The sequence below is a fragment of the Chanodichthys erythropterus genome, chromosome 15, assembly GCF_024489055.1.
Source record: "Chanodichthys erythropterus isolate Z2021 chromosome 15, ASM2448905v1, whole genome shotgun sequence".
Classification (NCBI taxonomy): Eukaryota; Metazoa; Chordata; class Actinopteri; order Cypriniformes; family Xenocyprididae; genus Chanodichthys; species Chanodichthys erythropterus.
Genome location: NC_090235.1, coordinates 32,550,510 through 32,576,147, shown reverse-complemented (window position 1 = coordinate 32,576,147; position 25,638 = coordinate 32,550,510). Strand labels below are relative to the sequence as shown.

Sequence of the window (25,638 nt, the reverse complement as noted above, 5' to 3'; positions counted from 1 at the left end):
CCATTCTGTTTCTGAGCTGAAGGAAATGGAGGAGGCATTACATAAGCCTATCCGAAACTTTTTTCCTCTCTCTCTCTCTCTCTCTCTCTCTCTCTCTCCCTTTTATACTCTGCTCACAAGCTGCAAAGACAACCAAGTCTGGCCTCCAGATCTATATTTCATGAAGCCATTTCCTGTTTCCTCCTCTCCGCAGTTTCATAACAGAAGGAAAACAGCTGTGCTCTCACGATCTGGGAGTAAAGAAACGGAGAGGGTGGAGGAGGAGGGGGAGAGAGAGGCTGGAGAATGGGGACTTCTGCTCACTGCCAGCCATCTGTGCTCCGTCTCCAAATGTCTCCCCGGTACAGTACTATTCTCATGGAGTCGGGCACAGTGTGTGGAGATCATGTCATGAGAGATCCAACAGTTGAACTCACAGCAGTGAGGGAAAGTTCTTAGACTGGGCTTTGAATTCTTACCAAAGCACACATTACACAACAGATTTCCACGGGAAAGAGTGTGTGTGAGCAGTGAACAGCTAATTTCCAAGTGACTTCATCGAAATGGCAAGACAGCGGAGATTAGAGAAAAACATTGAAAGTTTCCTTGCGTCCTCTCTAGTTTGGGCCAGTTTGTGGTGCAGTGAGTCCAAAGACCCTAAAAGTGAGCATCCCCAGTAGATCCCATGCACAATCTGGACATGCATAAAGCCATCAGCCACCCATGTTGGCACTAATGACTGCGGGTTGTACTGGAAACTGGTGAAAAACCAGAAATGGACATATCCAGTCTTAACAGCACTGCTTTATCAAGCACAAGCCTTAATGTAGTTAACCAGCCATTCACCCACGTCATAGCATGCACCAGACAACAAAGGCATTATGGGAACTTGAGAGGGTACGCATTGCCCCCTCCTCCTGTGTTATCTGAGTTGTCTCATCAGAATGCCAGACAAAAGAAAAGGGCACATGTCAGACGCCCATGTGGGTTGGAGACTTGCGAGACGGCAGGTTTCACCCAGAAACACATTCATAAGGGAAGACTGAACCTGGTGCAGTAAATGCCCCTTTCTGGAACATTCCCTAGCAACATACTATGAGTCACTTTATGAGAGGCTGCGGAAGGGGCAAAATAACGAAATAAAGGCAAAAAAGAAATGTCTGTAGTATTGCTATTCCAGTAGATATTTACAGGCTTCAACAGTATGTGGGACTTATTCTATGCAGAAAAGAAAGAAAGGCATTTAAGCATTGTGGAATTTTCCCGTTTTTCTGTTTTGGGGAAACTGAGAGAAAGGGGAGGGAGAGCTTGTGAAGTCTTTCACCAGTGCAGCCCTTTTCTGGTGTGACAGACATTTTCCATTCACACACAAGGTGTATAAAAAAAACGCAAGAGACGGAGTGTAAGAGAGACTGAGAGTATGTGGAAGACAGAGGAAAGAAAAGAGAGAATGAAAGGACACTTCAATAAACTGAGTCTCATGGAACAAATGAGATCAGAGAACAACTCAAAGAGCCACCCAAAAAAACAAAGACGGGCCAAATCTACGGACTTGAGGCACACCATATTCAGTCACTGAGTAAAAATGAATGCCGCTATCTAACTCATGGCCTTTAACGGTGGGAGAGATAGCAGGAAGTGTGATGGAGAACTAGGGCGATTTAATCGTGCTAGTGGCAGGAGCTATTCGTCTGTGCCTCGCTAGAAAAGCGGCACTGTCACCTAAGCAGGGTGCAAGCCACTGACCTCGCTCTCTAATCTGAGATAAAGCGCTCGTATTAAAGAGACGCCCCATACGGGCGCCAGACACGTCTAGACTCCCCATGCCATAACACCCACTTTTCTTTAATTATTTAACCTCCTGGTAAGACTGTACAAGATAAGCTCTGCCTGGGCCCAGACGCCACCTGCTACAGAGTCCCCCTACACCCACCCCCAACCTGCAGCTCATCTCATCCCACCGGTGACACCGACTTACCACAAATATTATTTTACACCCCTCTCCTCCTCTTCTTCCATTCGACACCCCCTTCTCTTGCTCCTCCACCTCTCACTACCGTTCGCCCAGGCAGATTGAGTCATATCCCCTTGAAACTGGACCCAGCTCTGGGTTTAGTTCTTCATCAAATAGTGTTTGGTACATGATGTTCTCTCTGTAGTTCTGACAGCATGACAGAGCTCTTCAAGCACTGTACGATGCAGCAGCATGTGTACTCGACAACAGACACTATGCTATGTGCAATATACATCGTCCTATAGAAACTAGAGCTTCAAGATTAATCATTAAAAGACTGATCTCGATTCAAACACCTACGCAATCTTATTCCTAAATGACAATGATTCGGCTAGATGTCTATTAAACCTTTGACAAGTACAATCACACTGGAACATTCAAATCTGCTTTGGCAATGCTGCTGACCCTGAGCGAGCAGTTGTCATGTGTAGGTATGAAACAGCTTCACAAACAGTCTTTTCAGTATCATTATTTCATTAATTCAAATGATCACAGAAGTACTGGGATAAAAGTTTATAGTTTGGATAAACACTGATGTCTATGATAGCAAACAAAATAGAGTAAATCTATTTTTAAAAAAGTAACGAGGCTTCAAATAAGGATTCTATCAATTGCATCGTTACACTAATAAGTGCGTTTGAATCAAGTCATTGTTATTAAATCATTCATTCAAGAGATCAAGAAAGCTAATTTATCCAGTAATGAAACAAGGGAAGTCTTCATGAGTAATTGAATTATTAATTTAAACTGAACTTTTAAAAATATAATTCAAAATGAATGACATTTTTTAATATAGTCTGCAGCAATTAACATTTTGTCAGAACCTCTAGTAAATTATGTTATTTTGTTTTGTTGTCTATTCAGAATCCTGATCTCTATTTTAAAAAAAAGAGATTCCAGAAATGACATGCTGAGGCTATTCCTTACTGGTGGTCTCAGTCCACATGACTGAAGGCAGGCATGTGGGGACCGAATACTGAGGCATGCTGGGATACTATGCACTGTATTTAGAACACCTCATCTTAAACCACATCCTGAAGGGTTTAAAATAAGTCTGATTATACTACCTTTTGTAAAGATTGCTGATAGACCAGTTGAGGGTCACACACTAGCTGAGTTTAGTCCCAAATCTCTGTGAATGCAAGGTTTTCAGATCTATACATTGAAATATTTCAACTCATGCAAAACCAACTGTACTACTTAGTTTATGTATTTCCAAGTGAACCACATAACGCGATCAAAAAAAAAAAAAAAAAAAGTAGGCAGGGAATTTATTAGGTTGTGGAAAGTGAGCATTCCCAAAGACTATAGATATAGAAAGACGATTCACTCCTATAAGTTATGAATGAAAGAAACTGCAACACGCAATATGACGGAATACATCCCGTTCTAAGTAAAAGAGACAATCACTAATCGATAAAGCCATTGCATCATTACAGCTGACATTAGAAGCTCCGGTTCCCATAGAATCCTGAGACTCGCGCATAGGACTGCACATGCGCATTGGCTCATCTAACCTGAAAAATATGTTTTTTTTTAACGCTATTTGAGCATAAGGAAACAACATGTCAGATTTTGTGTCTGATTTGAAATATGTTATTTAATTTTGAGTTCTCTAAGCATGTTTTTGAGATTTCAGGAATAACCCATTCAAATAGATAGGACTTGATCTTAGATGCCCGAAATAGCTTCCCAGAGACGCTGCAAATATGGCCGCTGAGTAGTGGTGCAACGGATCATCATTGATCCGTGATCCGTTCGGATCAATATCTTCGGTTCGGCACACACGTGATCCGCGGATTGATTTATGAAAAAAAAAGTTGTGCGCATATTCAGTCCACACACAGCGTGGTCATGGCGAGCAGAGGAACGGAGGAGCTTGAATGCCCCGCGTCATTTAAATCCCCTGTATGGGAGCACTGTGGCACAAGAAAGCCATATCACAGTGGAAACACATCAAGCATGGCCACGCATTTGAAGCGACATCACACCGGTGTTTCACTGACAGGAGTGAAAACGAAGGCTGCTCAACAACCGCTTATCACCGCGGCATTTAAGCAGCCCCTTGTTGCACAATCAGACCGGGCTAAAGCCATCACAAACGCTATCGGTGTGTTTATAGGTGCAGACATGAGGCCATATTCGGTTGTGCAAAACGAGGGCTTTAAACACATGCTGAAAGTGCTTAAGCCACGTTACAACATCCCGTCGCGCACCCACTTCAGCGAAAAGATTGTGCCAGATCTTTATGAGCAGGAGAAGAAAAAAGTTGTGGATGAACTATCCCGAGCATCCTCTGTTGCGCTCACGACAGACGGGTGGACGTCCAAGGGAACGGAGAGCTATGTGACGATAACCGCCCACTTCATCACATTTTATATATTTTTTTATATATTTTAATTTAATAATTTAAAAGTGTTAATAAACAAAAAGACAAAACTTATGTTTATTTGTCTTGTCTTTTTTTTTGCTGATCCGAAAAATGATCCGATCCGTGACTCTGATCCGAGAAACGATCCGAACCGTGAGTTTTTTGATCCGTTGCACCCCTACCGCTGAGCGAACAGGCTTTTCTTGAAAGGGACTTTGGCATTCCATATCAAAGGCAGAACATGTTGTATATTAACCACCACAAAATTACTTTAACTATTGGCAAAATTTTAAAAACGCTGTATTACCAAACAACAGTAGTCTAATACAAATGTCTAAATAGTCATTTTGCTATTGGTTAACATTGACATCAGGTGAAAATGAAAGTCGTTTCAGAGGCAGAACAGTTTGATGAAAGATTACCATTTATTTTTACATGAACATGCACTGACGAACTGCACAACAATACCAGGAACATGTATTAAGAAAGGATATGGGGCCATTTTAATTTCATTTGGACTTTAAATTGGTTAACATGCTGCAGAGAAGGGAACAAAAGCAGAAACAACACAAAGACGTGTATATTCTGAACTGCACTGATATCAATAAGCCAAGCCCTCATATTTGGATCAAAAGACTAAATTGCCATAGTTACCCTCATTTTAAAAGATCCATTTTCCTCCATTTTGTTTATCTGCTCTGCATGAACCAAACAACATAAATGATTGGAGAGCAAATGGCTCGGTGGCTCTTACAACAGACACAAGTGACACAGTGCAAATAGCTCTCAAACATGCATGTGTCACACTGCCAAACCCCAGACAAACTCCATTTTTCCAAAGAGATAATGGAAATTATCACAGAGGAAAACCATAAAGAAAGAGTGATAAGCCTTGCTAGCTTTAGTCCTGGCAGGGGAATGTCTTCTAAACATAGAGCTGGGAGACTCAAAGAATAACTGCAAACATCAGCCATGATGATTATGACTGGGTTCAGCATGTGACTTTACTGACTGCTGTAATAAGAGATGTGAAGGTAAGAGCCCATCCTATCTGAACACTGACTCACTAGATTAACACACACACAACCCCTTGGCCTCCATGCGCTCCCTGAGGTACACACTACCTCCAGTGTGTTCACTACCTCCTATCTCCTACGCAGCTGACACGGCCGTACACGTAGAGAGAATGAGTGGATGATTGAGAGGACAAAAATAAATAAATAAATAAAATAAAAAGACCTGGAATTAAAATATGAGACAGAATAAAACATGCTAGACATGCCGTTCTTTAACATACAATGGAGAGTTCTTAGATGCTGATTGGTCAATACAGCATTCCAGTAGTGCTAAAATACCTCATTTATTAACAGCTATATGACGTGAAACACCTGTTCACTGCGCATCCCAAAAGATGCCAACTATCAACCTTAGTTTTCACGTTTTCACTTCAGAGACATTATCTTCTAACTGAAAAAAATCACTTAATGAATTTGCTTACTAATTTAATAAAATAAGACACTCAAGCTTGTGCTATATTATGTATTGTGATTACACAATACACAATGCACATCACGCCTTAGTGGCCATTCACACAGAAAACATTTTCCCATTCCACTGGAATACTTTTCCACTGTTTTTCGATGTAAACTCACTAGACGGACGTCTTTAACTGTTGCGCCTCGTGTCTTTTGCAGCGTCTCGCGCAGGACACGGCATTCTAAAAAACACGTCTCAAGTTCATAGTTGTTCAATTTTTTAAAAAAAAACACATCTCTATAGCTTGTGCTTTTTCTCATTCCACTGACCTGCATATCATGTTTTTAACAGCAAAAACGAATTCTGTGTGGACCAGCCCTGCTCTTTAGCTGTGACTAAATGGGCATCTTCTCGTATCCTTTTGGTTATGTATACATGAGGACAAAAAATATTGACAGATAATAACAACATATTAATTGTCTGGCCATTCACTTATGTGTAGAAATCAATATTCGATTCTATAACTGCATTTTACAAGCCATTTGCAGGATAGTTTGTCAAAAATGTTGTGTGACATGGAAAGTACTCAAACACTCATATTTATATCCAGGATACAAAATTTACTTCTTGCTACCTGCCAATTTTAGGTGATTAGAAAACATTTACAAGCCATTAATAGATCTTAGCGTCCATTAGTGTTGTCATGATACCAAAATTTTGACTTCAATACGATACCCAACTTAAATATCACGATACCGATACTTTAACGATACTATGGCAAAAATCTAAAACAGCAGGAAATAACATATGACAGAACTTTTTTCTTCACCAGTGTGCAGGCTGATAATTCTGGATTTGCACTTCATTGCCATGAAGTTAGAGTTAGCTTTAATATAATTTTTAATGTTTATTATTTTCATGCTCAATAAAATTGTAAATTATTTGCTGTTATGTTTTTGACAGTAAGATTATTGTAAATATTAGATTACTGTAAATACTTAGAGCAATGTTATTCCTGCATAAATTGGTTTAAAATAACCTTAGCCTATATACCTTCACATATTTATGTATTTTTAAATTAATTTTATTTTTGCAACCAAAAATCACTTATTATTAAACTTACACTCAATAATACATCTCTTTGCAGAGGTCTGCTTGCACGAGTAAAATAAATAAATAACACTCATTTAATGTTGGTATCACATTCTAACCTGTCGCTCTTTATATTCTTTGTACAAATCGAGATGTTTGTCGGCAAGATGCTTTGCCAAGTTGGATGCGTTGACTCCCTTCGCTTGCGTTATTTTGTAACATCTTTTGCAGACGGGCTTTGTGGTGTAGCAAAATAATGCCATATTTCACTTCGTGCATCTGCTTTCTCAACAATTTGTGCACGGTCTGCAAGAGAACCTGTATTTGCAACCATACCTCTCGTTTCGTCACCATAAAAGCCATTGCGCAGTTGAGAGGAATAAACACGCACTCAATAATGTGCTGCACTCACACTGCCCCCTGCTGTCGCACATTAGGAAATACAGCTGGCACTCAAAGTACCGGTACTAATAAAATGAAGAACCGAACCGTTTTTTAAAAGCAGGGTATCGCGATACCTTTCTAGTACCGGTATATCGTGCAACACTAGCGTCCATGAAACTGTATTTCTGTATTTTTAACAGAAATAATTTTGTCCTTAGACAGCTGTTAGCTGTGTTAGCAGTTTTCAACAAACAGCAAAGGCCATTCGAATCATGAACCAGTCATCACTCTCTCAGTAAAACTGAGACCTGGACCCTGTTTTTTTTTTATGTAACATAACATCTAATATAACATAGTGTGTTGTGTAATTGAGGTTCTTGTAATGTGATAAGCATGAATTGGAAAAAGAAAAAAAAAAAAATGTTTTTAACTGTTTAAAATGGTTTAAATAAAATTTAGATAATAGAAATCAAAGGGACAATTCAAGAGGTTATTTTTCCCAGAAAGACCAACTGCTGACTTGATCTTAATAAAATAAAGCTCAGAGCTCCCCCATTCTCTCATTTTGGGGTCAGGTGCCGAAAGGGGTGACCGACATTATCAGATCCCCGACTGACTTTCAAATAGGGGTCAGGACACATCCCTCCCCCAATATCAGCCAACAGCCACATGACAACAATAAGATGTTTGTCAAATATATGATAAACTCTAAAATATGATGTGAAAATAATATACAGTAAATACGACGAATGTTTTGTTTCATGTGTGAAATAAGCACAATTCTGAATATTGTAATTATTGAAATGAACATTTTATTAAAACAAATCATATAAAATAAATAACTACAATAAGTTTGATTCACTTCTTTAAATCAGTTATAATTTTCTCTCTTCAAAACTCTGATTCAATGATTTGTGCATCATCACTCAAAAACAAGTCCCTGTTGTGATATTATTCATGTAATAAAACATATACACCAGTAAATATTACTGTTTATTAGTGTGTATCATTATATTGGTGCATATACATAATTCTTCATTGAGTTAATTTAGTGAAAACGTGAAAAAGATTCTTTTGATTATTTTTATTAAGATTTTACTTCTCATCTTAAACATTTGTAAACACAAATCACAATGCAGAAAACTCCACAAATCCAATCATCAATGTTAATTGTGTGCTTTGAAGTGTGAAATAAACCTCAAATATTCAAATTATTGCTAAAATAATTCTTTATGTTTTAGCAGGGTTCATTTCTGGTAATTGCCAATGCAGAAAAGATTGTTTTCATATTTAAATCAGGCAGCCTGAACTCCACGAGGACGAGCCCGATGAATGAGAAGCTAAGAGTTACCGCAGAGACCTTCTGACCTTTCAACTCTGAGAGCAGGGGGTTGGAGGGGTGATGTCTGAGAGCAGGACCCAGTGCATGCATGCCTGATGAGAGGGGATGGGTGTGAGACACACAGTCTGATAACATCACGTCTGATCTGATTCTGTTGCGTCTGCTGTCTGCTCGGCTGTCTTCTCTTGCCCGGAGCACCAATGCACCATTTTACAACAACAACACAAAAAAGGCAGCGGAAGGGAGGCCAGATGCTGTGTGTGTTATGCGGACAAATCGTTTACATTCCTGGGTAAAAACTAAACAGCGAAGCTGCTTTAGATAGGTCTGCGTTCTGCCGTGACTGTTTTGAAAACCACACGCAGGATTTTTTTTTAATCAAATGTCTATGTCTGCATTAAAAAAATGTTTTTCCTTCTACAAACTTCACTGTAAAACAAATTATGCTGTACCTTAAATGTTCTGCTTTTGCACACAGACAATTAAAGGGTTTTCGGATTTACAGCTTACCATATAAAAAATATTCATGTCCATGCTTGAAGCTTTTATTTAGCTTTTTAAAAAACTGAAAGCAGCCTCGAAAAAATTGCAAGATGGTGCTGCTCATTGTATTTAACCCAATAAAACTGGGCCATTTTGAACAAAAACAAAAAAAAAATTGTGAATACCAAAATTAGTTTTAAAATCTAGCAACTATATTGGAACAAATTTCTGGTCAAATTACAATATACACTACACTTGAAAAGTTATGCTCACCAAAGCTGCATTTATTTGATGCAGCTATACAAAATTACAGTAAAATCAGTAATACTGTGAAATAGTATTGCAATTTAAAATTACGGTTTTGTATTGTAATTTATTTTAAAATGTAATTTATTCCTGTGATGGCAAAGCTGAATTTTAGCATCATTGCTCCAGTCTTCATTGTCACATGATCCTTCAGAAATCATTCTAATGATTGTACTGCCTAATTTTTCGGTCGAAACTGACAAAAAGACATTTGAACTGTAGTGTATTTTTATTGAATTTTGAGAAAATGTTTTTATACAGTAGAATTTATACAGTACATCACTTTATTCATAACCCATCACATTCTTGATGTTGTATTGGCTATTTTTAAAACCTTTATCATTTTTTTATCAGTCTAGAGGCTTAAGGGAACTGAGGCTTAACTGGCTTAATATACATTATAAAATTGTTTCTCTTTCACTAAAAACAACAACAACAACAATACTAATAATAGCAAAAAAAAAAAAAAAAAAAAAAAAAAAAAACCAAACAAGATAGCTCACCACAGTGTTTGTGTGACTGCCTAAAGGAAACGACCTCCAAATAAAAAGGGCTGACATCAGACACAAGTCTGGTCCTCTGGTTACACAAAAGCCAAACACAGGCGAGATATGTGCACTCTTAAACCCTATCCATTATCAGCACACCCCCATCAGACAGCATGAATAAATACACGGGTCTGTCCAGATACGACTCTGCCAGACCCATACAAAACACACCACACACCTCCCTGCAGGGCTCGCCAAACCCCTAGCATGACTACCAATCTCCTCTGAGACGAGTCCCCCGGGGCCCATGGAGAATCCCAGAAGGTGGGTGCAGGGCCAGACACAAAGAAGGGGACCATGGCCAATGTCAAGGCTGGCTGACTGCTGCAGGGTGAGGCTCAGCTGCTGCTGTCAGAGGGCAAGAGTGGAGGGTGACACCCTGAAGCTGCCCCCTTTTTGTCTTCAAAAGACACCCGGAATACGATAGTGAAATGACCTGACAACACTCACATAAACAAATGATGGGTTTGAGACTATTAAAATAGTGATGCTAGACTGTAAACCTTAACGCTCAAAATACTTAACTGGTTTGAGTAAGACGAACTTAAATTGAGCAAATTAGTTCAGTTAAATTAACCCTTATGAGTATTTAGAACTTTCTTTTTCTTTTGAGTTCACAGCACTGACATATTTCAAGTAAACTGAACTGTTTCATTGTTTTGAATTGTATGAACTCTTTTCTTTTAATTTAGATTTTTTATTTAGAAGTTTATCTGAAACTGGGCAGGGACTGCGATTAATGTTTTGTTATGCTAATTTAGAAGAGTTTCTGTTAATGTGGGTTTTTGGAGAGTTACCATCATGGTGACAAGTGGTGCATGCGGCTTGGTTTGAGAGCAGGTAAGTTACATGTTTTAGGTTGCTGTACTCATTCAGTAAGTGCTAAGCCCTGCTATTGATAATAGAAAATTAGCAAGTTGGCATTTTCTGAATTTTCTTATTAGGGTTTACAGAGTTATTTCATTTGATTTGCAAGAACTCAAAATAAAAAAGTTAACTAAACCTTTTATGTTCATTGCTATCAAAATGTATGAGTTAGCTAACTCAGTACTTCAAGTTAGGAGCAATTAACATGCATGAGTACTACAAACTCAAAACTTGATAGTTCTTCTTACTTTGGGAACATCATAACTCAAAAAATTTGATGTAACGGATATCATTAATTTTTTTGAATTAGCCCAACTAATTTGGGTTTACAGTGTAACTAAAATACATTTTTAAGTAATATGACAGTAGCTCAACTGTTTTCAAAATCTTTTTTCATTAATGTTTCCATTACTTTTTCCAACAACTTCTATTGTAGTGCAATAAAATGCAACAGTTTTGTAATGAATAATCTGTATTCAAATTTGCTCTCTTAAAATGTCCCATCAGTGGGGTGTAAATAGATTGTACAGAAACAATAGTGTATTAATTTGTACCAATTCAGCCACAAATTTACCCAAAATGTAAAATAGTTACCAAGAGAGTGAGCTGAAATGGAAATGTCTTGGGATCAAATGCATTGAAAATTCTTATTCATTCTAGTGAATCAGTTTGTTGAAGTGGTTAATGTAAATGAACCAATTAAAAACAACAACAATAATTTACAGAAGTCTTCTTTTCCGACTAAGTATTTAGTTAAACACTACATATTTCATTATGCTTCTTTCCTTAATTTAGTTATATAAATGTTGTTATCTGTTAGGTGTTATCTAGTTTGTTTGTTTTTTGTTGTTGTTGTATTTAGTGTAATTTTATCTGTTCGAGTTTAATATTGTCACCCTAACTGAGATGTTCCTTCATTTAAAACTCCTTGTTGTGTTTCAGAAAAACAAGTCTCTTCAATTTTAAATGATTCCATTGCATAGCTATACTGTTGAAAAGACATTTTCCTTATAGAAAGCTTGTAGCTTAGGAAGTTACGGTTTCAAAGCAGTTTCCTGCCAGTCACAAAGACATACGTTTTTAATTTGTGGTTCAAGAGATACATTTCATTAGCACAGCACTGTTATCTTGGTGGAGTGGATGTTCACTACGTTTAATGGTCTGACGGAAATGGAATGGTGCATTTTAGTGCGTTACATTTTAGTAGTGTTGTAAAAATGAATCTAGTTACCCCTCAGCAGGCTGACCCACCCCCTGTGTGCCTTAAAACCCTTTTGACATGACACAGAGTGCACACACACCCTCCTCGGAGCGCGAGCAGGCCATACAAAGATTAGCAGGAGGGGTTGACAGCTGACCTCCGTTGTGACCTCATCACACTTGCTCACAGACGTGCACACATACACCCCTCTGAGCTTCTGCATTAGGTGCATTAGATTATTGGATAGAGCGCAGTTATGGCCAAGATGGGCCTGTAAAGTCCAGTTTTGATTGCCCTGCCCGGGGTTACTGGGGCAGGGATGTGACCTTGAGCCTATCCTGGAGCAATGCTGGAGAGGAAGAGTTGAACAGAGCATGCATATTGTATTGGATAGAGTGCTAGGGCCCATGGGGTCATTTGACTGACACCTCTCTAACAAGGCAATTACTGATCTCTCCGATGTGTTCGCACACTTCACACAACTGCTCTGCTCACAAACACTTACACACACAATGTGAATCACTACCACATTCTCGGCAACTTCATTTAGTCAAGAGTGGTGGTAATAATGAATGTAACTAAAATGTTGCATCCCCCTGTTTATATAGCCCTGTGATTCAGTTGTTCTTTGTCAGTTCTCGTTTATGCATTGTGTGGGTTGCGTTATTCTCCTACGTGTTCATTCAGTGTTTGGATTATTAATAAAGCCAATTTTGTTTTTGAATCTTCTTCATCTTTGTGCCTGCTGACCACATTGTAACACTTATTTATATAGCAAAAATAAATAAATAAATAAACAACTAAATAAATAATAAAAAGTGATAATATTGCATATTGTGATATTGAGCCACTCAAAATCACTGCAAGGGAAATTCCTTCTCCAAAACAGCCCTATATCTAAACTGTATACTTTACAAGAAAAAAAAAAAAAAAAAAAACATTTCAGACTTAATTTAACTTTAAATTTCACACAATTTGAAAATTGTTTTTACACCAAATGCTTTTCAGTGTATTAAAAAAAAAAAAAAAAGTCAAAACAATATATATTTATAATAGTGAGGTAAAATTACTCACGGTTCGGTTTGTATCACGATTTTAGGGTCACGGTTTCAGTACGGTTCGGTATGTGCTATGTTCAGGGAAAAAAAAGGACTACTGTCAAGTAAGAATAAAGCAAATGTGAACAAATAATCAGTAAATGCAATAAAGCAAAGATACAAATAAAATAAATAGTGCTTTTCAGGTAGGTCTAAGTAGTTTTCAGGTACAGAAATTAATCAAATATAAAATAACACTGCATATAATCTTCAATGTATAAATTAATCAAAGATTAATAAAATAAAGTTAAAATTACAAAAGTTATTCAGTCAAGAGCAGTGTGTGATTGTCTTTTGTTGTTTGATTGATATTGAAAACAGCAGAAATATTAGGCTGCTGTCACCGCTGCTGTTTCTCGACTGTTTACGTTCACTTAAGACATAACTGACTATGTTTACTAGGATACTCACCAATACGGGCATGACAATTTTTGTGTGAATTTTTTGTTCAAGTGCAAGAAGACTTAAAAAAGAACTCAATTTAGTATTCACACGCTCTCTGAGACGCAGCCTCCTGTGTATGCTATTCGGTACACTTGAGGAACTGTGAAGTCAGCAATAGATTTACATACTAACAGTTGATTGGAGCGCTACTCTCACATGAAACGGATGTGAAGGGTATCCATCGTCAGAAACATACATAAGCGGAACTCTGTCTGTTTTATGCGTTGTTATAGATGCCTCGTCAGATTTGAGATTAACTGCGGTGCAAGTGTGTGCCGAACCATGGGTGGAGAATGGTACGGTTCGATTTTTTACAGAGATCCGTTATAGTGTTAATTATTTTATTTAGACATTTTTTCACTGACGAAAAAGAGATGACAACAATCTACTCTCATTTTCGTCAATAAATAAAAACGAGATGAAAATCTTAGGGAGAGATGATTTGGGAAGAGATCCAGTCAGAACTGATGTCAGAGCAGTTCGCATTTGCAATCATTGAATAGTGCACATTTATGCCACGAGAGCCTATTAAGTTTTTTCCTGGTCATTACTGATATTTTGGTTACACAAACTCTGTTTCATTTAATTAAATTTCCATTTAATTAAAAGTAAACTATTGTAGCTTCTGTCTGGGATGCCCCATCACAGGAAGGAAAGACTAAGAACACATTATATAATATATAGATTTAGACTAGTATCAGGGTTATTATAGTTAAACCTAAAATCATAAAAAAAATTCTTCATTACTTGAAATAAAATAAATGTTAACTGAAATTATATAATATATATAGCTTATGCTGATGTACTATGATAACTAAAACAGAAATATTAACTAAAATTGCAATGAAAGCAGAAATACTAAAAATGTCTGTTTTGGCGAGTATTCAAGTAACAGCTAAAGTAACAGTTGGGAGAATATTGGATGTGTATCAGTGTATTGGATCCGTGTATTGTTAGAGAAATGCTTAAGTGATGTATTGCAATTTAAGTAAACCCATTAGATTTTAGTCGACTAAATTTACTGTATATTTAGTAGATTTAAATTTTATGCTATTTAGTCGACTAAAACTAGACATTATGAAAAAGCATGTCTTAGACTATTACCATAAAAACTCAATGTTTCCAAGATATAACCTTATGAACATAAACTGACTGTATTAACTTAAATGACATTTTAAAATGTTAAATTAAGCTGAAAAAAACAACAACAATAAACTCTCACACTAAACTTTTACTACCATATTTCTAAAGGCAGCATCTGTAATAAATAGTTAACAACACAGACAGAACCTCTGGCCTCTGACAATAAACACTCGACTCTTGTGTCCCGTCTCAGGCCTCACCCTCTAGTCTGGGCCAAGCTCCGGCCCGCCAGTGGAAAATAAAAAAGGTGCCAAATTGATGCAGAGATCAGATATTGACGAGGATGGTGTTTTTGTCCCCTGCGTATTCATTACATACGAGCTGCAGCGCACTAGTGAGCCGAATGCCAGTCCAATATCCTGTTTCTCCATTCTGGAGCTTGACTTTGGCCACTGCCCCACTGGAAATGGACTACACTATCCCTGTGTGTGCAGCCATTTGTGAGTTAGAGCAAGACAGCTAGAAAGAAAGACGCAATGATCGTGCATTTCTTTTTTCCGTGCAGCACGACTAGCTATGCAACAGTGCCGCTATACACAGCGGTCTATTAATAGCTGGGCTTTGTTTTCATTTGAAATAGCCGTATGGTGTAAGGCCTTTGTCAGATAAGATAAGCAGCCTTTAGCTCGCAAAACCTCAGATGTAGACTCTGCCTAAAACAGCAGACAGAACAACAGCTAATATGGGGCCAGACCTGGAAAAGACAACAGGGAAGAAACTCCTAGAATCCAATAACGTACACACATGCATGAAAATGCAATCTAATCCACTTGGCTAAACGCTAAGGCTAATACGACACTGATTATACGGGCAAGTTTTGCATGCTGAGACCTGAAAGGTGTGTCCGTTCTGTGATTTTGTGTGTGTCTGCTGTGTCACTGGCTCCCCCAGTTTTCCAGCCTCACTGGATCGCCGGCCCTGAATGCAGCCAATACTGCAGTAGAATCTAAGCGCCAAGTCACCAAGCATTCCACTGTCTGCACGGCCCGTCCCAAACACCACAGCACAGACACGGAAACCACCAATGCACTCTCACACACACACACACACATATACATATTATATACATATTATATACATATTATATATATATATATATATATATATATATATATATATATATGGATAGTGTGCCTTATCAATCAAGAACAGGAAGGAATACCATGCACACAATTTGTACCAAGACCATTTAGCAAGCATGAGTAGGCAAATTAATAAAAATAATTGCATCCACTGAAACCTGTCAAGAATGAGTACAGGTCATATTTCATCTCAAAATCAAAAGTAAAATAAAGTATATTTTATACATTTATTTTCATATTTCTTATTTATATTATTATTATTATTATTATTATTATGCATTGTGACATCTTCATCACAATTAAGCAAATTGTTTTATTGTCTTAATGCAAAAAACTGCCTATAATTTATGCTGATTTTAATTAAACAGTCATTGTACTACATTTTGTTATTTTATTCTTATGACGTTAAGAAATGTATGCATTTCCATTTGCTTCAATTCACAAGAACAAAAAAAATATTGAGAGACTGATTGCTTTGGAAAGAAGAGAATAAGATATCAAATTTGCAATCACCCCCTTAGCTATTGTATTAGTTGTTTCCATGAAATTCCCCCATATACAAAATTAAATTGCCCTTAGACAAAATTGCCCTTAGACAAAAAATACAAAGACTTTCAAAATACAATTTTTTTTCTCTTTTTTCCTGGTTCTTTCTAATGTAGTCCTCACTAGCTGAGGGACACTACATATGTATCATACATCTTACAGAACAGAAATCAATTCAAGTTCATGAGCAAATGAAAAGTTTCTGGGGCAAGACATCAGTGTCGTTTACCAGAGGGCTTTGAGAAGAGGGACGATTCTTTCATTTGAAGGTTTACTTTTAATAATTCATCCCATTTGCGGCAGAAATAGCTAGTTCGAGTACTGATTATGACAGGCCCTTTTGTCCTCTGTGGATTCAGACAGCCCAGAGTCTCAGCCAGTCTGGACTGAAGTGGGGGAAGGGTTGACTGACTGACTGCCCGCTTCAGACCGCAGTGAACCAATTCCCAGCAATAACGCCAGCGGATGAACACACAGTTTTAAGATGTTCGGCAAAATGTTACCCTACAGCTTCCATGATGTTATAGTAAAAACAACAAGAGGCAATTACAAGAGGTTCCACAAAGTAATATCACATTAAGTACATGTAGTTCTCAAGTATAGCATAAATGCTAATAGAAAATGTGATTAAATGGTACATTGATGGTGAGAATAAGCACATATGGACAACTAGAGGTGTGTTTGTCTGGGAACCCAACAGAAGGGATAGAGTTAAAGAATGTGTGCACTATGGCAAGCTAGTTTAACGTTTGTGCATAAAATTATTTTTAGATATTACCAAGTGACTTGACATTTCCAGTTTTACTAGTAGTAATATTCCAATAGCATGTAGTATCTACTAAAATAGTTACTAGTATTTATTTCAGTTTTCCTTAAGTGAAAGAACACCTGACATAAGTAAAAAGCAACTGTAACTAACGAGATAAGAAAAGCTACAAGTAACAATTTTCTCATAAACCTGTGCTAGTAGCTCTCTAATAAGTACTAGTGACAAATTGAAAATATATACTAATCACTATTGCATTATCTACTCGTAATTAAGAAATAAGCACTCATAAACAGACACTAGTAGTTAGTTTTCAGGGATAAATGTTAAACGGCTTGCCATATTGTGCGCAGCCCCCACAGCAATACCAGCAATATTCAACTGATGCATCGAGTTGTGTTCCAGTTCCAAACACTCCCAGACGCCCGAGTCATCAGCAACACTCAATTGTATTGTTATATTCAATTGGTCAAGCTGTTTAAAATACAACAAGGTCTTATCAAAAGTCGTTTTTGACAAACACGGCGCATTTTTGGGGGGCTGAACGAATAGTTTAATACGCCACAGCCAAATTCGATGGGTGTACAAGTCATATAGTGAAAAATAATGGTCAAATACTATAATAATTCGACCTGAGAATGACATTTACACTCAGATAAATCTTTAATACGTTCGCGTTTGACATATTTGCACAGCTTGCTGCCATAACGGATTCGGAACTGCCACAGTTACATTTGATACATTTTCAAATGCAGACCGAATTAAATGATTGAATCTAAAACTGTTACATTGCTACCAGGTTGAGTCGAGTGTGGTAGGTTAAGAATATTCTGTTTTCATTCGGTACACGTTCGAAAATGGATCTAATGTAACAGTCTGCGTTCTCTCCGCATTCGAAAACGGCTCAGAAAAACCCGCCCTACTTACATATATCCATTCCCTGTGGCTGGGATAGGGTGCAGTTGCAGGAGCATGTGTCATTGGAGTTGGCGGCGTTGTTGTTGTTGTTGCTGGAGCTGCTGTCCGGGACCGTGATGTTTCGCATGGGGGCTCGGGGAAGTGACGGGACGGGGGGAAGAGAGCCGCCGGCCGCGGCCCTCACATGAACTGAGGAACACTTCCACAGCAGCAGCCTGCGGTCTCGGTACACGCGCGTCTCATGCCATTCTCACGACTCTCCGACGCATTTTCTGCTTCTAGACTACGGTAAATACGTTCCCCGCATCTTGACGGTCTTTTCCTCTCGCTTTCATTCAGAAGAATGGCTTTCTGTGACGGTCTCAGGCTCACAGCCCACCTCCTCCTGCGCCTCCCTCCTCCGAGAGGGGAGCAGCTCCAGACAGACAGACAGGAGCGGTGGGAGGGGAGACTGGCGCTGACAATGGCGGTGGTGAGAGAGAGAGAGAGAGAGAGAGAGAGAGAGCTTGCTCTACCCTCAATGGGACTGTGTGTGTAGGGACGGTTAGAATTACACACACACACTCATTAGTGGCAGCCACGGCCAATCAAGGCAGGCATTGAAGAGGCTTTAACCTTGGGCTGACCCCACAGTCTAGCAGATATTCAGCAGATGTGTCAGACACCCCCCTTCTTTCCCAAACTGTCTGCGGTCTATAAATATCCGGGGTGGTTTTGGTGTGGGGAATGTCCGGATGAGTGGGCAAAAGTGAAGTAACCCCCCACCCCCCAAAGTATTTGGACACTCAAGTCACACTTAATTAATGGAATAACATTACAAAATATTAAACCAAGTGTCATCCGTAAACATGATTCTAGAGCTTTTATAACAACTTATCACATCACTGAAGTCGCTGTGCTTTTTAGTGGATTTGTGAGGTAAGTAAGACCTTTTTCCATCTTTGGAACACAAATTAAGATATTTTTGATAAAATCCAATGGCTCAGTGAGGCCTCCATTGACAGCAAGATAATTTACACTTTCAGATGCCCAGAAAGCTACTAAAGACATATTTAAAACAGTTCATGTGACTGCAGTGGTTCAACCTTAATGTTATGAAGCAAAAATAATACTTTTTGTGCACCAAAAAAAAAAAAAAAAAAAAAACTTTTTTCAACAATATCTAGTGATGGGCGATTTCAAAACACTGCTTCATGAAGCTTCGAATTTTTACGAATCAGTGGTTTCAAATCAGTGGTTTGGAGCACATATCAAACTGCCAAAGTTTTGGGATTTCAATAAACGAGGCTTCGTTACGTCAGTGTTTCGAAATTTCAATGGTTCACCACTGAGGGGCGTGACTTTGGCAGATACACACTCCAAACCACTGATTCGAAACAAAAGATTCGTAAAGCTTCAAAGCTTCATGAAGCAGTGTTTTGAAATCGCCCATCACTAGATATTGTTGAATAAAGTCGTTATTTTGTTTGGGGGTTTTTTGGTGCACAAAAAGTATTCTCGTCGCTTCAAGGTTGAACCACTATACTCACACGGACTGTTTTAAATATGTCTTTAGTACCTTTTTGGGCATCTGAAAGTGTTAATTATCTTGCTGGTAATAGAGGCCTCACTGAGCCATCAGATTTTATAAAAAATATTTTTGTGTTCCAAAGATTAACGAAAGTCTTACGGGTGTGGAACGACATGAGGGAATTAATGACAGAATTTTTAGTTTTGGGTGAACTAACCTACAAAAATTATACATATTTTTTATAATTTCATACTTTTTTTGTTAAATATTTTGCTTGAAAATGCCACTTGCCTTGATATTTAAAATTCATAATGTTTTTGGTCACTGTATGCACATATTTGATTTATCCATGCACATTTTTTTTTAATTAATGTGTCCTCATAATCTTTAATCAAAATAATTTCCCCTCCCTCTTGCAGCAACATCTCTTGTCTTCTCTGATGACGTGTTTTTTGATGGAAGGGTGGGACAACCTGTTGCTCACATAAAAATTACAGCAATAGCAAACCACAACCGTCCAACAATCCATTCGATTCCTGATGGACAAAATCAAGTCCCATCCTCCTTTTTTTTCTTTTTTCGATAAGACGTTTTACTCTGATATACGTCACAATAGGGAAGAAAAGAAAAGACTACTGCAACTTCCATTTCATGCTGACTTTAATTCTAAACATTGTATCAACATTTGTTTAATCCTTTTATAATTTAATTTTATTAGATTTTTTAAGCTATATATATATATATATATATATATATATATATATAGCTTAAAAAATCTTAGTTTAAAATGTATGCATTTGCCTGGATATTTTTAAAATTCATAATATTTTTGAGCCACTGTATGTGTAACTCTTAACTGTTGAATGAAGAAATATGAATCTCTTTTAGAGAAAATGAAGCCAGTTTTAAAAACATTCATTTTTAATTAATTTTTGTTACATATTTATGGCAATTTAAGCATTCAGGTACTCCACCCAAATTCTCACTATTGTAATGTGAAAATGATTATATATTATTTATTATTAGCACCTTTTACCAGTGTTATTTTAGTATTTTATTTCAAATAACAAAAAAGTTTTTTAATATTTTTAGTTTCAGTTAACAATAACAACACTGGTATTTATATATATCATAGTATTTCATATACCGCCTACATACTGATTTAAATGTTTAACAGTTATATTACTTTTTTTATTGTGGCAGTCAAAAATGACTATACATTAATGATAATCGCTATTGAGAATAATGAGCAATACAAACATTTCAAAGACAAAAGTGTAGACATTTTTTGAAGGGAGAAAATCTTTTCATCCTCTTCTTATTGACTTTCATGTGAAATGTCACCTGGACATGTTTTTGTGTCATTCTGGCCAATGTTCTAACTCTAAATAAAGTAAAAAAAAAAACACATAGGCCAAGTTTCACAGACAGGGCTTAGCCTAAATCAGGATTAGGCCTTAGTTCAATTAGGGCATTTAAGTAGCTTTTATAAACGTTTACAAGAAAAAAAAAAAAAACATTACTGGTGTGCATCTTGATGCAAAACAATGGCGCTGGCATATTTTAAGATCTGTCAGTGCGAGTTACATTCAGTTAAAACAGCTCAAACATGCATTTTAGTCTAGGACTAGCTTAAGCCTTGTCTTTGAAACTGGGGGTTAGACAACTAGCTGTGCGAATAGACAAAACAAAGAAATGTTTATGTCTCAAAAACAAAGGACATGCCGCTTAATTCAGTCGTGTTTACAAAGATGAAACGTTTACACCATTTAACTGTTGTCATTTTTAAGAACGGTTTGTCAGACATGAGTGCTAAAATTGGCCTTGTTATGACTGAACTTGAAAGAGATGCAGGTTTTGCTTTAGCGCCCTCTGGTGGCATCTGGGTTCATGGCACCACTGCATTAAATGTGGGAAGCATGACCTGTGTTTGTGTCCTACTTTCCCCTGTGACCTCTCACTGACGGTGTGATGGTTTGAAGTGTTCCAGGCCGAGTTGCGGTAACAGATATGTGTGAGTGCGTGGCTGTGAGGATATTTACAACGATAAGACAATCTGTGGTGAGACGAGCTTTCCCTGTGCGAGCCGGTCACAGTAAGGTCAGACTGATAAGAAGAGTTTATGACAACCTCTGAATTGTTTTAAAAAAAGAAATGTTACTGGGGTGCCATTTCAATGTTATAACTATGAGTCTTAAAACACTTACACTTTATACTGTTTAGCACGACTTTGTCAGTTAGATAAAAATAAGTCTGATAAGACTTATTTTAGACACATAATTTATGGTATCATTATTAACATCCATAGCACAAACAATTACATGCCAATGATTAGTAATTGTGTAGTCATCTTTTAATTACCCATTATTTTCAATAGTGAATCATTACTGTAATAGTCATTTTTAATACGTAAACACAATTTTTAAATATTTAAATCAGTATACAGGCAGTACAAGAAATACTATGATGATGTATAATAACAGTGTTGTTATTGCTAATTAAAAACTATCAGAAATATTTTTCGTTAATTGAAATAATAGTAAAATATAAATAAAAAATATTAGATGAAACTTAAAAAATAGTTGCTTTGACAACTATCTCAAATAACAGTTTATTAAAATATTAAAATTAACATATTAATATAAAAAATATTTAATAGAATATTAAAATATAAAAAGAAACTAAAATTAAAATGAAAACTGAAAATATAAAAATAGAAGCTAATTTAAATATTAATCAAAAACTATAATAGTATGTATAAATATTTTTTTAGTTACCCAAAACTAATCACCCTTCCTTACAATATCACCTCACGCCACAGACGACTCTATTCAATGCTTGTCAGTGTCTTTAGAGATGACTCATAGCGTCTCTTGCTGGAGGCCAAGCTTCTTACAGCTGAGACACAGACACATCAGTCTGGCTCCGTCACAACACCTGTGATTGCTCAGGTGGAAGTCTAAATCACACTGCCGTCAGCCATCACATCAGCAGAGATCAGCATCACAGTTAGACCAAGTCTAGCCAAGTAAATGTGCCTTATATTCGTGGAAGCAGGCAGGAACTTTGGATTTATTGCACTATGTATTTGGACAATATAAGATGGGAATAAGAAAAATTAAACTAACTTAAGCAGGATAACTTCCTCGCAGCAGGATCACTTCTCCAAAAACACAGACTTGTACAGATACACAGTGAGAACCTTCCATTGACTGCTAATGTTTTTATATTACATTATACTGATTATAATACAACAAGGAATAAAATGATGTTAAATTTAGAGTAAACTGGATGTAAAAATTATGATTCAGGCATTACAGGATGTAAATTTGATGCCGTCTACAGTTCATAATATATTTCATTTTATATTGTGCACTGTAAAAAGTTTGTAATTTGTACAGATGTTTTTTTTTTAAATAAACACAATTTGGTTAACTGTAAGTTATCTTACAGCAAATGGTTTAACACTGCATTATATTTGTAATTTTATTGTAAAATACGCTCGTATTTATGGTTTTGGGACTTCAAGTAGCTTGGTGTATTATTAACATTATAGCACTTAAATGTGCAATATGTAAGATTTTTACAGTAAAATATCCAAAAACCACTAGGCCAGTGATATACATTTTGTTCACTTGAGTACTTACAATATCCCAAATGTTTCCAACTATTTGTAAATCGTGAGAAAATTGCAATATTAACCAAGGCTCTGGGACATGTGAGGAGTCGCCTGTCAATTGTGTCATACCCGCGTTAACCCCCGGTCTGCCTCGGTTTTATTTTGTAGAAACCATGGAAACACCAAAGATGCTTTAATATATTACACATTTTAATAGACAAGGGGACAACTGTTTTGATATATTTATAGACAGAAAACTAATTGTTGTTATATAGCTCAAAACGTTTAGTCTTATTGTTTAAATCTAATTTTCTTGATTTTTTGCGAGTACCATGCTTTACCATGCCTTTACCAAACACTATTTTGTCAAGTAGCTAACATGGCATAATCAGATGCAGCTTTATTTTTAGTAACAGTAATACACAATTTTCTCCATCATACAATATGTTTTAAAATGAACTGCATGCCAATGTATCAACACAAGCCATCCAGCATTTAATATGATATTCTAAAATTGATCTATCTTACTGCAGTGTGCAACAGTGTCTCACATCAGCCACCGAGCGAACGCACAGAGTAACGTTATAACATCATTTTCAGCAGACTCAAATGTATCTAATATGATAAACAGAGATGCGTTACCTCATACTCATGACTGGAATAGCGGAAGCAGCGCCGGCAACTGTGAGTGAGTGTGGTCGGAGTACCGCCACTTTTAGTCTGTTTGGTGAACTGAACGTGTTTTGTATAATTTTTTTTTTGGTTTATTTTTGGTTTGTAGCACTATTTATTTTCTGCATCGTGGGATTTATTTTTTCTACTTTTTTTGGGAAAATAAAATCCTGCATCAAACAGACTTCTTGTTGTCCTGGTTACCTCATCACCTCTAACCACAAGGTTCATCCACAACAAACCCATACCCCTAAAAGTCTGTTTTTGTTGTTGTTGTTTTTAGAATAAAAAAAAAATCATTGCTTTGGGGTTCGCAAAAAACGTCCAATGGAGGTTTTGTCAAATTTAACTAACTTCCTGAGACAACTTTGTCCCAAAAGTATAGCTGAATAAACACACACACACACACACACTGACGTACTACACATGAATAGGCAACAGTATTGATTAGAAGTGATTAGAGTAGCTGCAGTCAGCATTAACCAATGTAATCCTCATTAGTCCTCTCTCTCTCTCTAACTAGACTATCAACTATGGTAATACCCCAAAATGAGCTTCTAAAGAGTAGAAAAGAAGAAAGGCCAGACACACAGGAATAAATCTGATGGGAACAAACCAATACAGGTTCTTGTCAGTTTGCGTCGAGACTGCCAAGTTTGTTTGTGTGTGTGCTTTTACCTGAGGATGGGAGATATTGATAGGCTTTAAAGTCATGGGCGGTGAGTGGCCGTGCCCCTGGGAGCTATGCAGTCTCTCTCTGCTAGTGTGATGAAGTGTTTACATGAAGGGATCACCCTGAGGGGGCGGTATTCATTAACCAGACTTACAGACTCAGACTATTGACTTCCCGCTCTAGACTGAACCTCTCTCTCTCTCTCTCTCTCTCTCTCTCTCACTCACACACACACACACACACACACACACACACACACACACACACACACACACACTTTTACCTTTAACACACTTTCCACAACTTCTGTTTGAGTAGCTGCTCTTGAACTTGGACTTCTGTTATTGAGCTCTGTTTCCACTTAGAGCTCCACAGCACCTCATTTTATTCATTTACAGACTTTACAGACCATACCTAAACTACAGCTCTAGGGAGTCTTTAATGCATGAGCAATAAGAAAAAAGGGAGACAACATTTTTACATGTTGAGGAAAATATGAGTTGTACTTGCTGGTGAAAAAATGTCAACCTGAAATGACGTTCAGAACACATTTAACTTCCATAATCTTATGTTCTTCATAGTGAAACAGGAAAAATGTAGGGTGGGACTTGATTTTACACATCCATCTGTCTAATCCATCCATCTGTCTGTCTGCACATACACATCTGCATCCATCCATCCATCAGAGGTCCCGTTAACCAAAAAAATTCCGTCATTGACTGAATTTTTTTTATGAGTGACGGAAAATTCTGAAGGCTATCTGAAGAATAAAATTAAAACTGTCACGAGAAGTCGTCTGTCCGAGCTGAGGCAAAGACCCAAAATCTAACTGATTGATGCGTTTATTATGTTACAATAATATTATAAATAAAACTTCATAATTACATATGCCTAATTATATTTCTATTCCATTTTTTTTTTTTTAAATATAAACATTTAAATGGTGACTTATCATCACCCCCATCTTCTATCTTCTTTCAGAAAAACACAATCAGAGATATATTTAAAAATATCCTTCATCCTCCAAGATTTATAATGGTTGTAAATAGCAGCCTAAATTTTGAAGTCAAAAAAAAAAAAAAAAAATTCACCCATCCATAAAAAA

At 37.1% G+C, this 25,638-nt stretch overlaps 1 protein-coding gene across 3 annotated transcripts in view; it reads right to left on the bottom strand.

The window, feature by feature from the left end:
- The window catches only part of ldlrad4a (low density lipoprotein receptor class A domain containing 4a), a 105,498-nt gene that overhangs the window by 10,151 nt on the left and 69,709 nt on the right, over positions 1 to 25,638 (bottom strand). Inside the window, exon 1 of one of the 3 annotated variants that reach the window (XM_067412190.1) lies at positions 18,069 to 19,005. The exons of the other annotated variants lie outside the window; for them this stretch is intronic. Within the exon in view, the coding sequence (XP_067268291.1) occupies positions 18,069 to 18,186 (118 nt within the window). The 5' untranslated portion in view covers positions 18,187 to 19,005. Of the gene's footprint in view, positions 1 to 18,068; positions 19,006 to 25,638 lie in introns of those variants that run through there. 3 annotated transcript variants of the gene reach the window in all.